This window comes from Haliotis rufescens, unplaced genomic scaffold (assembly GCF_023055435.1).
Source record: "Haliotis rufescens isolate VD_foot unplaced genomic scaffold, xgHalRufe1.0.p SCAF_24, whole genome shotgun sequence".
Lineage (NCBI taxonomy): Eukaryota > Metazoa > Mollusca > Gastropoda > Lepetellida > Haliotidae > Haliotis > Haliotis rufescens.
This window is the reverse complement of record NW_025963935.1, coordinates 1,052,453-1,077,921: the sequence shown is the minus strand read 5'-3', so window position 1 is coordinate 1,077,921 and position 25,469 is coordinate 1,052,453. Positions and strand designations below refer to the sequence as shown.

Genomic DNA, 25,469 nt, shown 5'->3' with positions numbered 1-25,469 from the left:
CACCCCCACCTCCCTACCTCCTTCCTCTCCCTCCCTCCCTTCATCCCTCCTCCTCACCCCCACCTCCCTACCCCCTTCCTCTCCCTCCCTCCCTTCATCCCTCCTCCTCACCCCCACCTCCCTACCCCCTTCCTCTCCCTCCCTCCCTTCATCTCTCCTCCTCGCCCCCACCTCCCAAACTCCTTCCTCTCCCTCCCTCCCTTCATCCCTCCTCCTCGCCCCTACCTACCGTCCCCCTTCTCCTCACTCCCTCCCTTCATCCCTCCTCCTCGCCCCTACCTACCGTCCCCCTTCTCCTCACTCCCTCTCTTCATCCCTCCTCCTCACCCCCACCTCCCAAACCCCTTCCTCTCCCTCCCTCCCTTCATCCCTCCTCCTCACCCCCACCTCCCAAACTCCTTCCTCTCCCTCCCTCCCTTCATCCCTCCTCCTCGCCCCTACCTACCGTCCCCCTTCTCCTCACTCCCTCCCTTCATCCCTCCTCCTCACCCCCACCTCCCAAACCCCTTCCTCTCCCTCCCTCCCTTCATCCCTCCTCCTCGCCCCTACCTCCCGTCCCCCTTCTCCTCACTCCCTCCCTTCATCCCTCCTCCTCACCCCCACCTCCCAACCCCCTTCTCCTCACTCCCTCCCTTCATCCCTCCTCCTCACCCCCACCTCCCGACCCCCTTCCTCTCCCTCCCTCCTTTCATCCATCCTCCTCACCCCACCTCCCTATCCCTCTCTCTCTCTAGCCCTCGTCCTGCTGAAGCTTTGAAGTCTTTAAGTCAGAAGTGTCATTGTGTGAACGAAAGAAAGAAGATTGTAAAGCCTGTCGTAAACCGATTGCACGAACATTAATATATGCAACAGCACGGAGGCTTTTTTCCCCTTTTCGCTTCCCAGCGCCGATGGTGCATTGCACGTGGCATTGAAGGCACGCAGTAGCTGGAAAGTAATGGGTCTCAGATGCTACAGTGTGTGTCCATATAACGTGTGTACACTCATTAGGACATTGCAGGTGAGATGAAGTGAAATGGGGTTTAATGTTGCGTTCAAAGATGACTGCACTTATATAGCGAGACTGAGATACCATGCCGCAGTTTAACATGAATATCCCACTCAGACACAGTATACTGACTCCCAGCCGACCAGTCCTTGTTTAAGCTCCTTAATGCCGAGCGCCCGACAGGGTAACAACAAGTGCCATCTTTTAAAGTCTTTTGGTATGACGCGGCCGGGGATCGAACCCACGACTTTTCGCTTTCAGGGCAGATGCTCTTCCACTAGAGGTGGTCTCACATCATGAGCATCGATCCACGCAATTGGGATACGATGACATGCATCAACCAGGACAGCGAGCCTGACCACCCGATCCTGTTAGTGGCCTTTTAGGACAAGCATAGTCATCTGTTACGGCAAGCGTGGGTTGCTGAAGATCCATTCTCTACTCTGATCGTCCGAACCTATAATAGATTAGGCAATAATGAATACAAATGCGTTCTTTTCTTATAATTTAACATCACACGTGCATGCACGTCGCCATATAAATACAATAATCTTGGTTGGGTGGTTGGTTGGTTGTTTTACGCCGCACTCAGCAATATTCCAGCTATATGACGGCGGTCTGTAAATAATCGAGTCTGGACCAGACAATCCAGTGACTAATATCATGAGCATCGATCCGCGCAATTCGGATCGATGACAAGCCTTTTACGACAAGCATAGTCGCCTTTTACGACAAGCATAGTCGCCTTTTACGACAAGTATAGTCGCCTTTTACGACAAGCATAGTCGCCTGTTACGGCAAGCATAGTCGCCTGCGACGTCAAACCGCATTTCACCTTACCTCATAATGTAAATCACTGGATTGTCTGGCCCAGACTCGATTATTTACAGACCACCTGTCATATCCACGTATTTGGAATATTGCCGAGTGCGGCGTTAATCAACAAACTGCGAGACAGCATCAGGGACTACTTTTGAGGGTGCAATGCTATGATGGCATATGTAACAGACATGCCCCGGGACAGAGAGGATGGTACACTCCCCCCTTCCCCAACATGAGAATCCTGCTACCATGATCATCCCCGACAAATACAAGACAACAGGTGTTGGAGAACCATTCTTGATGTTCGATGGTTGTAGAGACAACCCAACCGCCTGCCTATCTTTTCCATTGAGAGGAGTTTGGATCCCATGGCGAGATCACTCCATCGGTTTGGTGGCACCATCCAGAGTGTCGGGGGCACGGTTGGCTCAGTCGTCTAAGGCGCCGCGATTCGCTGTGCAGGGTTGCGTTCCTTGGGCACGCCAGAAACCTATGATTATGGGTTCGAATCCCGGTTCGCCCCGATTCTGTTTCTAGGTTTGTCAGCACCATACCCGTGATCGTGGGTTTCACCGAAGTGGTAAACGTCTGAGACCTGCATCACTTCGGGCTTTCCTCCCACATTAAGCTGACACGCCGCGATATAACTGGAATACTGTTCAAAGCGGCGTTAAACCCAACTCACTCACTCACTCCAGACTGTCCCGTCTCTACTACCCTGCAGGTACTTTTCACCAGCCACTGTCTCCCCTGGGAGGATCCCTGCCCTTGCTTTCGCACCCCGAAGACCAAGTTGTTGCTGCCTCTAAAACCCTGAGTGAGCACCTGGCCCATGAGCTACAACCTGTGGTTGATCACTTTGGGGACAACTACACTGGTCGCTCATAAAGTAGAGGTCGTCGTCAACCACTTTTCACCATTCCATCGTGGAACCAACTCAAGAGGACGCCAGATGGACCTGTCCGTACCAATGGCCTGTTCCGTACCAACAATCACCTACAAGGGTCTCATCAGCGGATCGCCTCCGTGGTCTAGTGGTAGAGCGTCCGCCCGGAGAGCGGAAGGTCCGGGGTTCGATCCGGCCGCGTCATACCAAAAGACGTTAAAAGATTGTACTTGTTGTTACCCTGTCTGGCGCTCGGCATTAAGGGGCTAAAACAAGGACTGGTCGGCTCGGAGTCAGTATACTGTGTCTGAGTGTGGTATTCATGTTAAACTGCGGCATGGTATCTCAATGGGCTAGCACTATAAATCAGCATCAGTTCTGACTAGTACAAGCAGCCACGCACGCACGCACGCACGCACGCACGCTAGCTAGCTAGCTAGCTATATAAGTGCAATAATCTTGGACGCGACGTTAAAACCCATTTCACCTCACATCTCATCGACGCCCTCTAACTAACATGGCTGGCTAATGGGCCCAAGCATTTGGCGTTCTTTTGGATGTCGGAAGGACGGAACAAACCCTTAATGATCAGGTGATCACCCAATGGCAGGGCAAAATGTAACTAACCATCGAGGATAATTTTTAGGCTACAGCATCTTGACACCATTGAGTCAGACTTTACTTAAAGACCTGCACTCTGTGGCTCACGGCTGCGGATGTTGAACGGTTTCAGAAGCTGTTTTGTATAATCCGTTGTACTTGTGACAGTTGATGCTTTTACTTAAACGTTTGACAGTTACTTTTATCCGCATTGTACCCCGTTGTAGCTTTTGTATAATTAACAGAATAAAGGATTCAAACATGAAATGAAATATTGTTTATGGTTGGTAGTTGTCCCAGGTGGCAATTCTACCGTGTGGCAACCGTCCGGTGGCAATTGTACAGGGTGGCAACAGTCCGGTGGCAATTGTACAGGGTGGCAACCGTCCGGTGGCAATTGTACAGTGTGGCAACCGTCCGGTGGCAATTGACACAGGTGGCCCAGTTGCCTAAGGCGCCGCGAGGTCGGATAACCTAGTGGTTAAAGCGTTCGCTCGTCACACCGAAGACCCGGGTTCGATTCTCGATATGGATACAATGTATGAAGCCCATTTCTGGTGTCCTCCGCCGTGATATTGCTGGATTATTGCTAAGAGCGGCGTAAAATCAAACTCACTCACTAACACTCTACGACCCGTGAAGATCAAGGGTATAATAGGTCTTCAGCAAACCTTGACTATGCTTGACGTAAGAGGTGACTAACGGGATTGCATTCGTCGAGTCGTCTGAGGCGCCGCGATTCGCTGTGCAGAGTTGCGTTCCTTGGGCAAGCCAGAAACATGATTATTGGTTCGAATCCCGGTTCGGCCCTATTATGTTTCTAGGTTTGTCAGCACCATACCCGTGATCGTGGGTTTCACCGAAGTGGTAAACGTCTGAGACCTGCATCACTTTGAGCTGTCCTCACACATTAAGCTGACACACAGTGATATAACTACAATAAAAGCGGCGTTAACCCAACTCATTCACTCACTCCCTAATACTGTTCATTGTGCCAACCGTGAAGTGAAAAATGATAATACCATATTTGACTGGACATTGGGTTGGGCATTTTCTTTCAAGAAAATTTTTGCCATAACGCTATGCATCTGATTTCCTATTTTGATTGGAAATAACTTTCATGTTTATTCTGTCTTTGGATTGCTGATTGCACTGGAAAGTCGATAAATGTGTCAGGACAGTAGTTTTTGTTGCAATTATTAGGTAACGTTTTTTTAATTTTTTTTATTGTTATAATAGTTATGTTTTTACATAAGTCACTTTGAGAGAGCTCTTTGTTCTTGTCATCTGATTATAAAGATCTTTATTTGTATCAGGAATATAGTGTTAGAGTACATAACTTTCGTTATGTGTATTTTACTTCAGACATTTTCCTAATTTCTTTGTACCTTATATCTACTTTGTTGAATTTTGAATCTGCGATATTTACCTGGGTGGCTGAGTGGGTTAGATCGCTGACTTTGTGTGCAAGCGATTAGATGGCTCACTCTGGCAGTGTGGGTTCGAATCCCGGATGGGAGTAAAGTAAAAAAGTGTTATTCCAAATAGAACATTTGTTACATTAACTTATTCCCCCTACTCCCCCCCCCCCCCCCCCCCCCCCTTCTTGTTCAAAGAGCTCTCTTCAGAGAATTTGTTTCATGGATTCACTTGTATTGCACCTATTAAAGCTTATAGTTTGGTGACAGATTAACATTTGTTGTTATTATTTGCAGATGATGTTATCTTGTGAGGTGAGGTGAGGTGAGGTGAAATTGGGTTTTACTTTATTTCATTCAACATTTTAATGCATCCATCCCTTAAATCCATTGTGTTAACATATTCGCCACTTAGAGTTCAGTTAAAGTTAATATCACAGTTCCCATCACAGTTCACATCGAGGTTGTCACACTGACACAACCTTAATCCATCTTCAGAAGTTTGCCAACATCATCCAAGCACTGGAGTGGTGTCTTGACACCCTGAGATAGCTGATCCTTCAGTCTGGAAAGTCAATTGTCAATCTCCTTGTACACACGCTTTCTTGCTGGTGGAGCTGCACCTAGGTCTAACTGAGATAGCTTGGTCTTCTCAGATTTCTCAATCTTCTTGATGATCGCCTGGTAAAGTGGAAGAAACACCCCTTGATGTTTGAACCTTGAAACTCTGTCCGGAGGGCTCTAATGGCAGCAACTTCAAAGTCCACCTGGAATGTCTCTGGGTTGAATGGTTGGTTCAGTAGTTGTTGGATGTGGACCTTCAACCGAGCAAAGAGGCGTTGGTAAGTTGTAGTCCGACGATCAGGCATCAATGCGTAGACTAGGGGATAGGTAATGCTTCCTTTCCGTGCATGCAGTATGTAAAGCTGATTCCAAAGATCTGGGCAGGTGGAGAAAGTACCATCCATGTAGACAATGGAAGCTGACTGGAGGACTCTTAGCTGATCATCAGTTGCAAATACCAGCATCTTGTCTTCTTCACCGTCGGCAAAAAGCAGAAACCGCTCACCATCATGGGTCTCTCTCCAGGGAGCTGCAATGTCGACTTCAGCTCTGGTTTTAGGGAGTTTCAGGATGGTGTGACTGCGGTGTCTGTACATGGCGCTGCCGACTGAGCTGTAGGAGGGAAATATAGCTGCAGCCTCCGGATCATGTCTCAAGACCTCGTCGTTGTAGAGGGCTGGCATAGGAGTGGTTGGTTCTTCTCTTGCTCTCGTCCTTAAGCTGCCAAGGAACTGGATTCTGCTGGTGTACATTTGCCAATGCAGGTCTTAACGGTACATCGCCAATGAGTACCAGTTTGTCTTACTTTGTTCTTGTAGTGGAGATATCTCTGAAAGAGGACCTGGAGAGTACCTCTTTGACTGGTAATGAACTCAACCTGCTGCAAACCTGCCATGATTGTGCATGAAATGTTCGTTGTTGTTGTTGTTGTTGTTGCATTAGGTGTTTAAGAGGTCGCCTTCTGCCTAGGCAATTTCGGCTGACCTGTCCCTCTCGGGATTCCTGTGTGTGAGTAGGGTACACATATCTATTGTAAGTTTGGTGTTCACATAATTTCTGTTTTTGTATTGATATGATTTCTGTTTTGTATTGATATGATTTCTATTTTCGTATATTGATATGATTTCATTTCTATCCTTGGCTGCTCTGTTTATATACGTTCGAGTAGCTGTCCATCTCTCAGAAATAGAGTTAGTTTGGCCTTCGCTATTGCATCTCTTGGCTTTAGGAGATCTATGACAGATAGCGGATCTAACTGCAATTCTTGTTTTAACCTAGCCCGGGCTGGGGCATGGGCTTGACATTCTAGTAACACGTGATCAATGGTTTCAGCCTGATTGCAAGATGAACAAACCTTGTCATAGTGCTTTTTGTTACCGAGTCTGAGGCGTGAGTTAGCAATTTCAATTTTCCTTTCATTTGAGTATGAGTTTGGCTTTTGTTGGACCTTGGGTTGAATTTTGTATAGCCATCTGCCGATCTTACTTGCGTCCCATTGGACTTGCCATCTTTCTGCTATGGAGGCTTTGAGTTTGCTTTTTATCTCTAGTTTACGAAAGGGAATAGGCTGTATATCCGCTTTGTCTAGAGCTAGCTTCGCCAGTAAGTCTGCTTTTTCATTTCCATGAATATCTATGTGAGAGGGGATCCAACACATCTCCACCTGTTGCCCTTGGTCCGATAGTTTTGTATATTCGTATAGAATGAAATGTTCACAGACTAGGGTGGATTTATATGTGTAATAAGTAAGTTTTAACAAAACATGCATCTCAACTTTTTGAGTAAACTCCTACTAGCTCCAAACTCATTTATGTCCTGAGAATATTCAAACAGAATTACTGGCCTACTTTATTCATTAATTCGCTAATCATGGGCTGTGACCATTGTTAAGTGGGTAGACTGGCTGTGTTTGTTTAACTAATCCCACCTACTTCACTGTCTTACAATGGGTGTCTCACTAATGGGTTGTAACCTACAAATCAATTCATCATATAATGGATTATCTTATTGATGCGATAAAGCAATCCGATTTGGAATCACGATCCGTTAAATATGCAAATGAAGTCACCTAGCAGGGACTATTTTTACTAGGCTGGGTACATCACGTGATGTTTACTTGTCAAAACCTCATGAATAAGGCTCCCCTAATTAGATAGTGTATTTTAGATGTGTGATTGCTCATGTAGGCAAGTATTTGGCACTATATCATACATGGGGCGGTTCACTCAGGCATTTTATTCCTACGCTGTTTCTAAAGTAAATAGAAACATGTCTTAAACATCAAATATTTTCAGAATGACATTATATGACAAAGATAATACCCTCGAATGTTGCCTTATAAATATATTTTTCGAAAGTAAATGTATTACGCTCGCGTCAGTCTCGCATAATATGTTCTATTCCTGATATATGATATGTGTCGACAGAGAACATATGAGTGTAATAGTGTCCATTGTTTGGCATGTGAGGTGAAATGGGCTTTAACGTCGCGTCCAAGATTATTGCACTTATATAACGACGTGCATGCACGTGTATGTGTGTGTGTGGCTGCTTGTACTAGTCCGGACTGATGCCGATTTATAGTGCTAGCTCACTGAGATACCATGCCGCAGTTTAACATGAATACCCCACTCAGACACAGTAAACTGACTCCGAGCCGACCAGTCCTTGTTTTAGCCCCTTAATGCCGACCGCCAGACAGGGTAACAACAAGTACCATCTTTTAACGTCTTTTGGTATGATGCGGCTGCGGATCGAACCCCGGACCTTTCGCTCTCCGGGCGGACGCTCTACCATTAGACCACGGAGGCGGTCTTTGGCGTGTATGAAAGAGGTACTCACTGTACGAATGGCGTTTCCTCAATTTTCTAAACGTTACAGCCCACTGCCTATTTTATTGACTCGTCTCAGCAAAATATGCTCAACTGCTTGAAATAATTTGTGGGTATACAGTAAACTACGGTTATAACGAACTCAAAGGGACCACTTATTTTAGTTCGTTATAACCGTAGTTCATTATAAGCATATATACAGCATATATACAACATATGGCCGGGACTAAAAAATAAGTTCGTTAAATCAGTCAGTTCGTTATAAGCGTGTTCGTTATAACCGTAGTTTACTGTACGTCTATAGCATCACGTAACGTGAGGCTCAGAACACATCAGACCACTCCTTAGTATGTTCCAACAAGACTGCTAGCGTATCTGTCTTTTTCATTATAGTTTAGGGGGCACGGGTGGCCCAGTCGTCTAATGCGCCACGATTCGCTCTGCAGAGTTGCGTCCCTTGGGCACGCCAGAAACCTATGATTGTGGGTTCGAATCCCGGTTCGCCCCGATTATGTTTTTAGGTTTGTCAGCACCATACCCGTGCTCGTGGGTTTTACCGAAGTGGTAAACGTCTGAGACCTGCATCACTTCGGGCTTTCCTCCTACATTAAGCTGACACGCTGTGATATAACTGGAATACTGTTAAAAGCGGCGTTAAACCCAACTCACTCACTCACTCAAACAAGACTGGTCTTCTACGTTAATATTTCGTCCAAGACAAGAAATACAGTTGTCGTATTTACAAATACCTATCTACAAAATATGAAATAGAAACCAAATGAAGCCTCGAGCATTGCTTAATTTCAGAGCTGTGGCAATCTGGTGTTGCCAAACCATTCTCAACGTGAATTGGATTAATATTTAATTTATTATCTGGGGACAGGGCATCAGAAACACGTGTTATGCGCTGTGGCATTTACAAGTCGTTTAAATCCTTGTTACAATGAGAGTAACTGGTAAATAAATAATTATATCCAAGTGATTCCGTGGCTACTGTTTTTTTGCGGACATGACTGGTTGATGATAGAATGGGTTGGGCTTGTGTTCCATTAATGTGTTGTATTAATGTGTAAAGTTATGGACGGGGCTTGTATTACATTAATTCTGTGAAGTTATGGACGGGGCTTGTATTGCATTAATGCTGTGAAGCTATGGACGGGGCTTGTATTGCATTAATGCTGTGAAGTTATGGACGGGGCTTGCATTGCATTAATGCTGTGAAGTTATGGGCGGGATTTGTATTGCATTAATGCTGTGAAGTTATGGGCGGGGCTTGTATGACATTAATGTTGTGAAGTTATGGGCGGGGCTTGTGTTGTATTAATGTTGTGAAGTTATGGACGGGGCTTGTATTGCATTAATGCTGTGAAGTTATGGGCGGGGCTTGTGTTGTATTAATGTTGTGAAGTTATGGGCGGGGCTTGTATGACATTAATGTTGTGAAGTTATGGGCGGGGCTTGTGTTGTATTAATGCTGTGAAGTTATGGACGGGGCTTGTATTGCATTAATGCTGTGAAGTTATGGGCGGGGCTTGTGTTGTATTAATGCTGTGAAGTTATGGGCGGGGCTTGTGTTGTATTAATGCTGTGAAGTTATGGACGGGGCTTGTATTGCATTAAAGCTGTGAAGTTATGGGCGGGGCTTGTGTTGTATTAATGCTGTGAAGTTATGGGCGGGGATTGTGTTGTATTAATGCTGTGAAATTATGGGCGGGGATTGTGTTGTATTAATGCTGTTAAGTCATGGGCGGGGCTTGTATTGCATAAAAGCTGTGAAGTTATGAGCGGGGCTTGTGTTGTATTAATGCTGTGAAGTTATTGGCGGGGCTGTTGTTGTTTTAATGCTGTGAAGTTATGGGCGGGGATTGTGTTGTATTAATGCTGTAAAGTTATGGGCGGGGATTGTGTTGTATTAATGCTGTGAAGTTATGGGCGGGGATTGTGTTGTATTAATGCTGTGAAGTTATGGGCGGGGCTTGTGTTGTATTAATGCTGTGAAGTTATGGGCGGGGATTGTGTTGTATTAATGCTGTGAAGTTATGGGCGGGGCTTGTGTTGTATTAATGCTGTGAAGTTATGGGCGGGGCTTGTGTTGTATTAATGCTGTGAAGCTATGGGCGGGGCTTGTGTTGTATTAATGCTGTGAAGTCATGGGCGGGGCTTGTATTGCATAAAAGCTGTGAAGTTATGGGCGGGGCTTGTGTTGTATTAATGCTGTGAAGTTATTGACGGGGCTTGTATTACATTAATGCTGTGAAGTTATGGGCGGGGCTTGTGTTGTATTAATGCTGTAAAGTTATGGGCGGGGCTTGTGTTGTATTAATGCTGTGAAGTTATGGGCGGGGCTTGTGTTGCATTAATGCTGTGAAATTATGGGAGGGGCTTGTGTTGTATTAATGTGTAATGTTATGGGAGGGGCGTGTGTTGCATTAATGTGTAAAGTTATGGGCGGGACTTGCTAAGCATTAATGTGTGAAATTATGGACGGGGCTTGTATTACATTAATGCTCTGAAGTTATGGGCGGGGCTTGTGTTGTATTAATGCTGTGAAGTTATGGGCGGGGCTGGTGTTGTATTAATGCTGTGAAGTTATGGGCGGGGCTTGTGTTGTATTAATGCTGTGAAGTTATGGGCGGGGCTTGTGTTGCATTAATGTGTAAAGTTATGGGAGGGGCGTGTGTTGCATGAATGTGTGAAGTTATGGGAGGGGCGTGTGTTGCATTAATGTGTAATGTTATGGGAGGGGCGTGTGTTCCATTAATGTGTAATGTTATGGGCGGGGCTTGTGTTGCATTAATGTGTAAAGTTATGGGCGGGACTTGCTAAGCATTAATGTGTGAAATTATGGGCGGGGCTTGTGTTGCATTAATGTGTAAAGTTATGGGCGGGACTTGCTTTGCATTAATGTGTGAAATTATGGGCGGGACTTGCTTTGCATTAATTTGCAAAGTTATGGGCGGGGCTGGTATTGCATTAAGGCTGTGAAGTTATTGGCGGGGCTTGTGTTGTATTAATGCTGTGAAGTTATGGACGGGGCTTGTATTGCATTAATGCTGTGAAGTTATGGACGGGGCCTGTATTGCATTAATGCTGTGAAGGTATGGGCGGGGCTTGTATTGCATTAATGTTGAAAGTAACTGTAATAACGTACAGTGTGCACACTTTGCGTAGATCCGCCTTCTGATTCCAGTCCCTTCCTGGGACTCGGATAGTTTGTGTCTGCTGCACCTGTATAGGGACTCGGACATTTTGTGTCTGCTGCACCTGTATAGGGACTCGGACAGTTTGTGTCTGCTGCACCTGTACAGCGGCTCGGACAGTTTGTGTCTGCTGCACCTGTATAGGGGCTCGGACAGTATGTGTCTGCTGCACCTGTATAGGGGCTCGGACAGTTTGTGTCTGCTGCACCTGTATAGGGGCTCGGACAGTATGTGTCTGCTGCTCCTGTATAGGGGCTCGGACAGTATGTGTCTGCTGCACCTGTATAGGGACTCGGACAGTTTGTGTCTGCTACCTGTATAGGGACTCGGACAGTATGTGTCTGCTGCACCTGTATAGGGACTCGGACAGTTTGTGTCTGCTGCACCTGTATAGGGGCTCGGACAGTTTGTGTCTGCTGCACCTGTGTAGAGGCTCGGTGAGCTTGTGTCTGCTGCACCTGTATAGGGGCTCGGATAGTTTGTGTCTGCTGCACCTGTATAGGGGCTCGGACAGTTTGTGTCTGCAGCACCTGTATAGGGACTCGGACAGTTTGTATCTGCTGCACCTGTGTAGAGGCTCGGTGAGCTTGTGTCTGCTGCACCTGTATAGGGGCTCGGACAGTTTGTGTCTGCTGCACCTGTATAGGGGCTCGGACAGTTTGTGTCTGCTGCACCTGTGTAGGGGCTCGGACAGTTTGTGTCTGCTGCATCTGTATAGGGGCTCGGACAGTTTGTGTCTGCTGCACCTGTATAGGGGCTCGGACAGTTTGTGTCTGCTGCACCTGTATAGGGGCTCGGACAGTTTGTGTCTGCTGCATCTGTATAGGGGCTCGGACAGTTTGTGTCTGCTGCACCTGTATAGGGGCTCGGACAGTTTGTGTCTGCTGCACCTGTATAGGGGCTCGGACAGTTTGTGTCTGCTGCATCTGTATAGGGGCTCGGACAGTTTGTGTCTGCTGCACCTGTATAGGGGCTCGGTCAGCTTGTGTCTGCTGCACCTGTATACATAGGGGCTCGGACAGTTTGTGTCTGCTGCACCTGTACAGGGGCTCGGACAGTTTGTGTCTGCTGCACCTGTGTAGGGGCTCGGTGCGCTTGTGTCTGCTGCACCTGTATAAACTGTTAGTGCGTCCTTGTGTTTCTCGTCTTCAGCCGCCTGCAAATTCCCCTGCTGAAGAAAGAATAAATATTTTCTTAAATCCTGAATTATGCACCGTCAAACTGTAATTGTATGCCGCTTCTTGAAATAAAATCATGAAGTATTAACAATTAAACGTGTTTTGAAAATTACAGTCGAATAAATAAATGACGGTTTGCGTACATAAAGTGAACTTCTGAAACCTTGAAAATAGGAGCTTTATTTAGCTGCTGCTATTTCTGTGTTGCCCTATAGGATTTGCTTCCAATATATTGACATGGAGAGCGGTGACCTGTTTTAATGTTTGAGAAAGCACATGGCATGAAAACCTGGCAATGGCAATCACACAGACGGACCTCTGTTATTCGTGAAACCGCCTCCGTGGTCTAGTGGTAGAGCGTCCGCCCGGAGAGCGGAAGGTCCGGGGTTCGATTCCCGGCCGCGTCATACCAAAAGACATTAAAAGATGGTACTTGTTGTTACCCTGTCTGGCGCTCGGCATTAAGGGGCTAAAACAAGGACTGGTCAGCTCGGAGTCAGTATACTGTGTCTGAGTGGGGTATTCATGTTAAACTGCGGCATGGTATCTCAGTGGGCTAACACTATAAATCGGCATCAGTCCGGACTAGTACAAGCAGCCACACAAACACACACACGTACATGCACGTCGCTATATAAGTGCAATATTCTTGGACGCGACGTTAAAACCCATTTCACCTCACCTCACCTCACCTGTTATTTGTGAAGTTCGGGGCTGGTTCAATATTGGTCGTTGAAGCAGACTTAACTATCACTGCCCACCTCCTGAATACGACCTTGGGTGACTTCCTCAGCAACAAGAGGGCTGAAGTGACGTTGTACCATAAAGAGCTTGACTCCAAGTAACGCATCCCGTTAAAGCTTCTTTTCATCAACCTTTACGCCCGATTCATTTGTGATGAGGCAATTTGGTAACGATCCATCTACTCATACTTTTATTTTTTCATTTTATATACAACCGCTATACAACCATCAATACAACCGAAAAGGTAAACAAAACTTACAGGACAGTGCCCGTTATTAAAAACATTCACAAGTGCATACTTCGATCTACTGTCTTATTTCAAGAAGATTCAAGACATTATGAATTATATTTTCTTTTGCATAAAATCAGTTTAATCGATGCTTATATATATTTAATAGTTCTGGAATTTGCGTGACGTCTGTGAGATTTAAAACATGTTACTAGTTGACTGTTTTCGTTCAGCTTTGAAAATCGAAAATAATATATATAAATTCATGTAAATCTAGTAGGAATTTATTACTTGAATACATATAACATATGAAATCTGCTTTTCTAAAGAAAGGATATTTTGCATCGTTTTGTTGAAAAATAAAATCTTGATTGAATCAGGGCGATCAGGTCCCTTCTGTCATAAATACAGTGAGTGAGTATGATTGTACGCCGCTTTTAGCAATATTCCAGCAATATCAAGGCGGGGGGACACCAGAAATGGGCTTCACACATCTTACCCATGTCGGGAATTGAACCCGGGTCTTCGCCTTGACGAGCGAACGCTTTAACCACTAGGCTACCCGACCGCCCCTCATAAATACAGAAATATGTTTAATAAATTATCTACATCTATAACTGTGTGGGTTTTTTCCTTAGTTGAAAAAATACAATATCGTATCAGGTTCCATTTTGCCCGAGACTGCATGTCAGAAGATACATATTTGATTTAAAGTCACTTTTTCAAAAGTAATTTCAGAAGTGATTCGAAGCTGTGTTGCCTGTGTGCGTTTTACCACAATGCGTTTACATTTCAGTTTTCGGGCTCCACGTGCTCTTAATAGTCGACCTGACATATTTAAGTTGTTAAATGCTTGGTCTAGATCGTAAAAGCCTTGAAGCTGTACCTCCACCCTTGGGTTTCACGTTGTAAGGTTGGATCTTGAAAAGGTATTTTGCAATGAAGAGCCTTTTGTTCTTCTGTTTATGTTCGTGCTTGACCGGCAACCCCTCTCTCATCTTCCCGAGGGGGCGGTCGGGTAGCCTAGTGGTTAAAGCGTTCGCTCGTCACGCCGAAGACCCGGGTTCGATTCCCGACATGGGTACAATGTGTGAGCCCATTTCTGGTGTTCCCCGCCGTGATATTGCTGGAATATTGCTAAAAGCGGTGCAAAACCATACTCACTCACTCACTCAATCACTCATCTTCCCGAGGCAAGGGAGCTAACTGTCCATGAAAGAGCAGTTTCAACTGGACTGGAATTATGGAGTTATATTTTGGCTGGACGAACGAGTTTATGCATAGTCCAATCAAACTCGCGTAACGAAATCGACATCCGGTTCGTTACCTGCCGTGCAGATTTCGGTCGATTGCAGGATTTGCAAAGCATGTGTACCGCCAACTCGGTGTCAACAGATATTTTCGAAATCTGTTCATGTTTTCAATCAAGGTGCTCAAATGATTTGATGCAATTCGCAATTCGCAAGTCCCGTTTTATCACAATATAGATTTGGATTACTTATCAGATCGTCTTGACTGGGCGGTGTCATTTTGTTTGAAGCAAACGTGACATGGAAGGTGGAAACTGATTGGTCAATAGGAGGGACATAGGGGGTCATAGAAGGGACATACCACTTTGTCCAATCCGTGGGCTCGAATTTCGGTTCGCCCCGATTATACTTTTTGGTTTGTCAGCACCATACCCGTGGAACTTCTTTCAGTGGCATTTAGAAGTTGGTGTGATGAAGTAAGACAAGTTCTATGGATGAACAACTTCTTAATTACAATTAGTGCGACGTTTCGCTGTAGATCCTAAAGTACTCACGGAAATGAATAAACCCTGTTTAAATAATTTTAAATAAATGCAGTTAATATACAAAATATATAAATATTCAAACAACTCAATTACTACTAATTGGGCCTGGGCACAAATACAGCGTACCAAAGGTTTTTATGTCTTTTTACACGTAAAAGTGTGTAAAAATATGAACAAAACAGACTATTGTGAAACTGAGCATAACCAGGTGTTAGTAGATCAAGGTGAATGTCCATGACCTATGACACCTTGACGACAGGTGAAAACAGGTGCTTAAAAACCCACGTGCATGTGATTTGTCAGTGGTTAGTGATTTGTGAGTGGCATTGTGGGAAAGTGAATCATCATCAAAATATCAGAACGTAAAAGTAACACATTCCCTTCTCAAACAACAACTTACATGTCATTATTATTATGTACATAAACATAGCTGTTATTTTTATTGTTGTTTTGATAACTTTTTTCCAGGCTAATTTGCTTAATGCCTATAGCCTGTTTCTGCCATGTCATTTTGGACTTAGTTTTATTTTTGAATGTTGAAAGTGCCTACAAATTACCTCATGTAAAGTACATTTTGTATTGAGCACAGAGATAAATCAAGCAAATCCAGACTAGTACTTTTCCAGTTGTTTTGTTATTTCGTATTTACATCTACGTAATGCTTTGTGTCGATTATTTAATCCAGCAAAACAGTTTGTTTGTATTTTCCATGAGTATTTTAACCCCTTTATCAAGCAAGTGATGGATAGTGTAGGAACAGCCAGCCACCCACCAGATCCGCAGACTGCTCAAACACCACGCCAACATTGATACAGTATTCCAGAGAGGCAGGACAATCCAGAACATCCTCAGTGCCAATGGCAAGCCCCCTACATCAAAGAAAGAAGACCCAGCTGGTGCCGTTTATCACATACAATGTGACTGTGGCGACTCCTATGTAGCAGAAACATCCAGGCCCCTAACCATTAGAATAAAAGAACACAAGACCTCAGTACAAAAAAATGACTCAAAATCAGCCATCTCCGACCACAACATCCAGTGGAACAACATCAAGATCCTGGCCAACAATCAATCAGACTACAAAATCAGGAAACTCCTAGAAGCCATCTACAACAAAAGGATCCAGCCAGCAATGAACAGAGATCAAGGCTACTACATCCCGCCTGCTTACCATCACCTAATTGCTAAATCCCTATGTCCATCCAATTAATCCACTGGCTTCCATCATCTCTATCAGTCTGCTCGCTGACTCTGTTTCCATTAGTCATCCACTGGCTTCCAATTATGTTAATCAGCTCTCGGTGTCCATCAATCAATTTACTGTATAAACATTGATGTTAATAAACATATATACCTATGTTGTTCAGCACTTTTCCCGTGTGCGAAATACGCATCAGTCGGAAAGCGCACGTTAAATCTCCAAAGTAAGTAAGTAGGTAAGCACTCTCCATTTCGCGGATGATGGAGCCCTCTTGATCCGCACTAAAAGCATTGAAATGGCCCAAAATTTACTCCAAAAATCTCTTTATAAAATACAACAATGGGCTGACAAATGGGGCTTCTCCCTTAACTAAAAAAAAACAACAGGAATAGTATTCAAACATAAAAACATGAAACCCGCCTCCCCAATCCTCCAGCTCAACAACCAAACAATCAAATTTCAAAAACAAACCAAATTCTTAGGACTTATTTTCGATGAACATCTCACCTGGGATGCTCACATCCAAAACCTAACAACTTAATGCAGTAAACACCTAAACACCCTAAGATGCCTAACTGGGGAGCCTCCAAAGATACCCTCCTCTCTCTATATATATCACTAATTAGATCAAAACTAGACTACGGCTGCGCCATATACAATACCCCAAACAACTCTCTATCTAAAAAACTTGACTCACTACAATATCAGGCTCTCAAGCTAATTACACGCACCCAACATGGCACCTCCTACACCTCACTTCAGGCCTTAACAGGAGAAATGCCACTAAGTCTACGCAGGGAACAGCTAAGCTTAAATTTCTGGGCCGCGTCCCAATCAAACCCTCTCATCCAAAACTTAATAAACCAAAATATCAGCCCCAAAAACCAAGCTCTAGCTCGTAAACACCCCTTACTTACCCCATTATCCCAAAGTATAACAAACTACCTAAATGAACACCAAATTAAAAATCTTAAACAAAACTGCAAACAATCAAATATCTTCACCCCTAAACTCAAAATACCCAAAATAGACACAACACTAGCTAGCCAAATAAATAAACAAACCGACCCAAACATAGCTAAAACCACCACACTAGCATACATACACGAAAATTGGCCAAATTGTTGTCACATTTACACGGACGGATCCTCAGATCCGACCTCCAAACACACAGGTTTCGGAGTCCATACCACACAACCAACTAAAACCACACAATCCTTCCGACTCCCAAACAACCAATCAATATTCACGGCAGAACTAATGGGCATGGCCTCAGCCCTCCATAATCAAGAATCCCAAAACCACAAAAAAAATCCTAATACTTACCGACTCCCTAAGTGGACTGCAAGCCCTCCAAAACAAAAATACCAAAAACCAACCTCAATTAATAAATCAAATACTTAAAAGCTCCAACGACCTAACTAAGGCAGGCAAACAAATATCCTTCTTGTGGATACCCGCCCACGTAGGAATATACGGTAATGAAAACGCCGATAAGGCAGCCAAACTATCCCTCAAAATCCCAGAAATAAGCTTAAACTTACGCATCTCAAAATCAGAAATTAAAAGCGTAAACAAGCAAAAAATCACCAAAAAATGGCGTAACCTATATCTAAACTCAAATAGCCAAATCAAAAAAGTACTCAGCAAACCACTAACCAAACCAAATATTCTCCATCCATCAAAAAAAATCGACAGAGTAATCACTAAACTCCAAACAGGACACACCAACCTAAATAACCACCTAAAAAAACACACTAAAGGTTACTGCCCACACTGCAAACAACTAGAACCCCAGAACACGCACTCATCCACTGCACACACTACCTAACACATCGAACCGCATTACAAACCACCCTCAATCTAAACAAGGCTCTCACTCTAGAAGCAATACTAAACCCACAAAATAAACTAGAAAACATCAAGGCCTTAGGCGTATTCTTAATAAAAACGGAACTAATAAAACGCATCTAAACACACAATAACCTACCAAATCAAAATCACATAAACAAACAAACATCCACCATACCCAGCTCCCTTAGTTCTCCTCCCCAACCCCATCGGCATCTATTCCAAATCTCAAAATTCCCAAATTCTATATAAGCAACCCCTAAACCCCCCTCTTGGGTTGCACAGACCACTTTCGCCCCTTTCGGAAACACATTAAATGGCCTGGCCGGGCCCGTGTGCGAAATACGCATCAGTCGGAAAGCGCACGTTAAATCTGCAAAGTAAGTAAGTAAGTAAGAAAGTAAGCACTATCCATCACTTGCTTGATAAAGGTGTTCATCCATAGAACTTGTCTTACTTCACCATACCCGTGGGTTTCACAAAGTGGTAAATGTCTGAGGCCTGCATCACTTTGGGATTCCCTCCCACATTATGCTGACAGGCCGTGATATAACTAAAATACTGTTCAACCACTCACTCTTTCAAGAACTTTTAAATAATTAACCCATGCAATGATTACATCTTTCCAAAATTGATTTCCATCCTTGGAATTACAGTTTGTATTAGTTGTGAATGTATCAACTATATGCATTGTTCTTACTGATAAACTATAATGAGTGAGTGAGTGAGTTGTGTTTAACGCCGCCTTTAACAATATTCCAGTTATATCACGGCGTGTCAGCTTAATGTGGGAGGAAAGCCCGAAGTGATGCAGGTCTCAGACGTTTACCACTTCAGTGAAACCCACGAGCACGGGTATGGTGCTGACAAACCTAGAAACATAATCAGGGCGAACCGAGATTCGAACCCACAATCATAGGTTTCTGGCGTGCCCAAGGGACGCAACTCGGCACAGCGAATCGCGGCGCCTTAGACGACAGGGCCACCCGTGCCCCCTAAACTATAATGAAAAAGACAGATAAGCTAGCACTACCGTTTCTCCATCCTTTAATCCGTTAAGGTTTGTACGATTGCATCGTCTTCCATAGTTTGGAAGGTCGGGTAGCCTAGTGGTTAAAGCGTTCGCTCGTCACGCCGAACACCCGGGTTCGAATCCCGACATGGGTACAATGTGTGAAGCCCATTTCTGGTGTCCACCGCCGTGATATTGCTGGAATATTGCTAAAAGCGGCGTAAAACCCTACTCACTCACTCACACTTCCAAATAAAACAATTCGTTTGCTCATTTGATGTATATGGAGAGAGTGTCGGCGATAAGGTTTTGTGAGCAATATTGTTTTCGAGATGGTATTTCTTCCAAATATAGCTGAGGCGCTGATTGACCATGTTCTAAAAAGATTTTCAATTTGCGTCAATATTTTCAACTATCATATTATCTAAATTCACATGGAATTTCCGTTGATTAATAATGTCTCTGACTGCTTCGAATTCCAAATTCCAACTTGTGCACGCATGTAAGTTTTGTTAAAGGCGTTTTTTGCCTACTGAAAACAATGTAATTTTGCATTATGTATTTAACCCTGGACAATTTGCATGACACTTGAGGACAGGCCTGATATATGTTCTACCTTCTCTGTAGGAATTCCTTTTATAATAATTTCATTTCTTAACAGCATTTAAACACGCTGTAAAACCCGTATGACGTCAAGGGATCTCCATGACGACAGTCGCGGTGCAGTTCAAAGACTTCAATTGCAAATCCATCGATTAGTATGCATGAGTGGATATCATTATGGAGATAATTAACATACGTTTGAACTAAAGGTCGACAGGTACTGAATTCGAGGACTTAAATGACACCTTTCCTGTTGATTCCATTCCGTTCTATATTCATAGAGTTTCTTCTCCATTGTATCTGCATGTGGTCAGTCCTTGTCTTTCCATAGCGAGATTTATAGAATTTAAAACGTATTTGTTAAGGTCCTCCCAGAAGAGTTTGAATGATGTAAAACCGTTGTGACTTTGATTGGTAATTTTTTGTTTTTTTAATACTTTTAACAGTGCCAATAACGTAGACCTTTTTTAAGAGAAAAACGATAAAATGGGGATGGCTAGGTGCCCGCAGAGTACAACACCTGCTGGAATTCTTATGACCTGGGAAGCTTCTGTGAATTTCACTTCACACTCTTAGTTATGCAATGAGTAACTGATCTGAAAGAAGGGCGGGTTGTGTAGGACACGTGATGTGTGAAACAAAGTGCAGAGTGTCGCTTTGTGAAGCTTTGTGCGCCCTAATAACGTACAGCCTCACATTATTAACAGCGGGTGAGAACATTAGCAAGTCACGGTGGCGTGGAAGCCTATTAGATGTTATAAACACCTTTAACAGGTCATTTGTAAACTGTGAGTTGTGGGTTTTTATTGATCAGTCAACCCCATTATAACCTTGTTCATAGTATGACACACAGTACTATACACAGTACTATACACAGTACTAAACATGGTACTATACATGGTGCTATACACAGTACTATACACAGTGATATACACAGTACTATACATGATACTATACACAGTACTATACACATTACTATACACAGTGATATACACAGTACTATACATGGTGCTATACACAGTACTATACACAGTACTATACACAGTGATATACATGGTGCTATACACAGTACTATACACAGTACTATACATGGTACTATACACAGTACTAAACATGGTGCTATACATGGTGCTATACACAGTACTATACACAGTACTATACACAGTGATATACACAGTACTATACATGATACTATACACAGTACTATACACAGTACTATACACAGTACTATACACAGTGATATACACAGTACTATACATGATACTATACACAGTACTATACACATTACTATACACAGTGATATACACAGTACTATACATGATACTATACACAGTACTATACACAGTACTATACACAGTGATATACACAGTACTATACATGATACTATACACAGTACTATACACAGTACTATACACAGTACTATACACAGTGATATACACAGTACTATACATGATACTATACACAGTACTATACACATTACTATACTCAGTGATATACACAGTACTATACATGGTGCTATACACAGTACTATACACAGTACTATACACAGTACTATACACAGTGCTATACACAGTACTATACACAGTACTATACACATTACTATACACAGTGCTATACACAGTACTATACATGATACTATACACAGTACTATACACAGTACTATACACAGTGCTATACACAGTACTATACATGATACTATACACAGTACTATACACAGTGCTATACACAGAACTATACACAGTACTATACACAGTACTATACACAGTGATATACACAGTACTATACATGATACTATACACAGTACTATACACAGTACTATACACAGTACTATACACAGTGATATACACAGTACTATACATGATACTATACACAGTACTATACACATTACTGTACACAGTGATATACACAGTACTATACATGGTGCTATACACAGTACTATACACAGTACTATACACAGTACTATACACAGTACTATACACAGTGCTATACACAGTACTATACACAGCTCTATACACAGCTCTATACACAGTGCTATACACAGTACTATACATGATACTATACACAGTACTATACACAGTGCTATACACAGTACTATACATGATACTATACACAGTACTATACACAGTGCTATACACAGAACTATACACAGTACTATATACAGTACTATACACATTACTATACATGGTTCTATATCTCTCTGTACTGATATGTCATAAAATAATCCTTCCAGCTGATTTAAATATTCCTTTGGCCATTGCGTGTGTGTGTGTCTGTCTGTGTGTGTGTGTGTGTCTCTGTGTGTGTGTGTGTGTGTGTTTCTCTGTGTGTGTGTGTGCATGTGCGCGTGTGTGTGTGTGTGCGTGCATATGTGTGTGTGTGTGTGTGCATGTGCGCGCGCGCGCGTGTGTGTGTGTGTGTGCGTGCATATGTGTGTGTGTGTGTGTGTGTGCATGTGTGTGTGTGTGTGTGTGTGTGTGTGTGTGTGTGTGTGTGTGTGTGTGTGTGTGTGTGTGTGTGTGTGTGTGTGTTCATTCAGACACAGTATACAGTCCTTGTTTTATCCTCTTAAATGCCTAAATGCCGGGGTTCGAACAACAAACCTTCCGCTCTCCATCAGAAGTTAGTTCCACCTGGAAACAGAAGTGGTCCCTCTAAACGGAAGTGGTCCCTCTAAACGGAAGTGGTCCCTCTAAACGGAAGTGGCCCCTCTAAACGGAAGTGGTCCCTCTATTGTTTGAACGTCACGTTAAATCCAGGAACAATGTATAACATATTATTTTTACCACTTTTTGCGACAGTGTTTTAATATGTAATCACACTGCTATGGGTCTCCTCGAAAACAATGAAAAGAAAACAATGAGATTGAACGGTTTGATTTGTTTTCCTGATTACTGAAAACAAAATTCTCATATGTCTGTGTTTCCATGGTTAATTTATTGTCAATTTGTGAACATGTATGATACCGATGGCAGTTATAGATAATATGAAGTTCATCAACTTACTTCCATGGAATCTTGTATTATAAACAGAGCAATATTACCTTTTTCAGTAAGGATAAGATATATGGATGAACAACTTCTTTATTACAAGTATTAGCGACGTTTCGGTGTAAGTTCTAACACCGTTGTCAAGCATGTGATGACTTGATTGATAACGGTGTTAGAACCTACACCGAAACGTCGCTACTGATTGAAATCAAGAAGTTGTTCATCCATGCATCTTATCCTAACTTAGAACTCTCAAAGAAGTAATCTGTCTTCACAGGTAAACCCTCGGAGTTCTGTTTGTGGAAGTCGCTTATGTGGCACCCACAAGACCTGCGTGCCTGTTGAGGCGGGGTCTGGCCATATTTGTCTTGGAATGACACCCGCGTCTGTGGCTTCAGTCGCTGCCACTACGCCGACGACTACCAGAACTGGGCCACCCACAGCGACATCTGCAATCACATCATCAACGAATTCTCCTGCAACTTCTGTGACGACACCACTGGGGACATTCTTCCAGTCTACAACTGCTGCATCGACGTCTAATACTGTTGCATCGACGTCTACAACTGCTGCATCGACGTCTACATCTCAGTCAGCCACAACAACAACCTTCCCGGCCATAACCTCTGCATCACTGCCTACAACAACTCCTCCCACGTCTGCTGTGACAACGACATCTACAACTGCTACAACATCTACATCAATGCCTACAACCTCTCCTACTACAACGACTGTGTCAACAACCTCTCCTGCTGCATCTACAACTACGACAACTGCCACGACGACAACGTCTTACACATGTGCTGTGACAAGTCTGTCAGTAAACGATAACGGTAAACATAAAACATGACGTGCATTTTTTGTCTCTAGATACTTTAAATATATTCAATGTCAAACGTTTAAACATATTGAGATTCTTAGCTTCCTCTAGCCCTACACAACGGGAAATGATTTGCCACGTCAAAGCGTTACAGAACAATGGCGCCACATGATAATACTTACCGAACAGGAATCGTGGATCACCTTTCCCAAGAATTCAACTTGGGGGAAATCAGTTTCAAGACCATGTGCCATTATATTGAACAAAGTGTCTGATCAAATAGGTTAATCATCGACTTATAATGTGTGTGTGTGTGTGTGTGTGGGGGGGGGGGGGGGGGGATTGTATCCCTTTGCCATACCTTGATCCGGTAATTGGGAGTTTCATCCACAACGAACTGAGATGTAGTGACACAACTGAAATATTGTTCAAAGCTACCTTCAACCTGAACCATGCACTCGTTTCCCTGCTCTTAAATCAAAATGCGATCGCTGCAATTCAATACGTACAATCGCAATGCATTGTTTTCGGTGTTCATGACATTTGGGGATCTAATTTCGTTTTTCATAAAATCCTGTTATAAAATCCTGTTATTTGCAAAAGAGTGAGTGAGTGAGTGAGTGAGTGAGTGAGTGAGTGATGATAGAGTGAGTGAGTGAGTGAGCAATATTCCAGTAATATCACGGCGGGGGAAACCGCAAACAGACTTCATACATTGTACCCATTTGGGGAATTAATGATGATGATGATGATGATGATGGTGGTGGAGATGATGATGATGATGATGATGATGATGATGGTGTTGGTGGTGATGGTGGTGATGATGATGATGATGATGATGGTAGTGATGATGATGATGATGATGATGATGATGATGATGATGATGATGGTGTTGGTGGTGATGGTGGTGGTGGTGGTGATGATGATGATGATGATGATGATGATGATGGTAGTGGTGATGATGATGATGATGATGATGATGATGATGATGATGATGATGATGATGATGATGATGATGCAGAGTGCGGGACATACCTCGGGTGTTACATGGATGACTGGAAACGTGTACTTCCACATGGTCACCTGGTCGACAGGACTACGATGACAACCGAAACATGCATGTTGAATTGCTACGGCAACTACACCCACTTTGGAGTCGAGGTAGGCTGCGTGTTAGAATCTGTCCTCTTGAGGTAAGCAATGTAGTACAGAATCATTTCCCCTCAGTGTATACGCAGACACCTAGAAAACGCATATTCGATTCTTTGTACTTTTTGTGACCAGCCACTAGATAAGGGACCTTATGGGTGAAGAGTCATTTTTTTACCTTTCATTATGTTTTATTTATATATAACTACACCATCCCTCTAACACACACAAAATACAATTCACAAGCTTTCATTCATATATATTACAGAGATACATGACATCACGTATGACAATCTGAACTGAAGGAAGTTGGCGTCAAACGTCTTTACGACGTCATAGCACAATCGTATCCGAGCAACTATAAGATCCCTTTTCTCCAAGTGGGTCAAATTTGACACAATGGCCACACAGATTGAATTACAGTAAGCTACGGTTATAACGAACACGCTTATAACGAACTGACTGATATAACAAACTTGGGTATCATATGTGGGAATAGGTCCCCATCAGCTCCATGATCACCTGCCAGCTATAGGACATGATCATACAGTAAACTACGGTTATAACGAACACGCTTATAACGAACTGACG

At 43.4% G+C, this 25,469-nt stretch overlaps 1 protein-coding gene across 1 annotated transcript in view; it reads left to right on the top strand.

Annotated features, from left to right (window-relative positions):
* LOC124126823 (integumentary mucin C.1-like) overlaps positions 1-25,469 on the top strand; it is a 41,738-nt gene that overhangs the window by 14,225 nt on the left and 2,044 nt on the right. The window contains exons 2-3 of the mRNA XM_046490348.2: positions 23,187-23,742; positions 24,751-24,890. Of these exons, the coding sequence (XP_046346304.2) occupies positions 23,187-23,742; positions 24,751-24,890 (696 nt within the window). The remainder of the gene's footprint in view (positions 1-23,186; positions 23,743-24,750; positions 24,891-25,469) is intronic.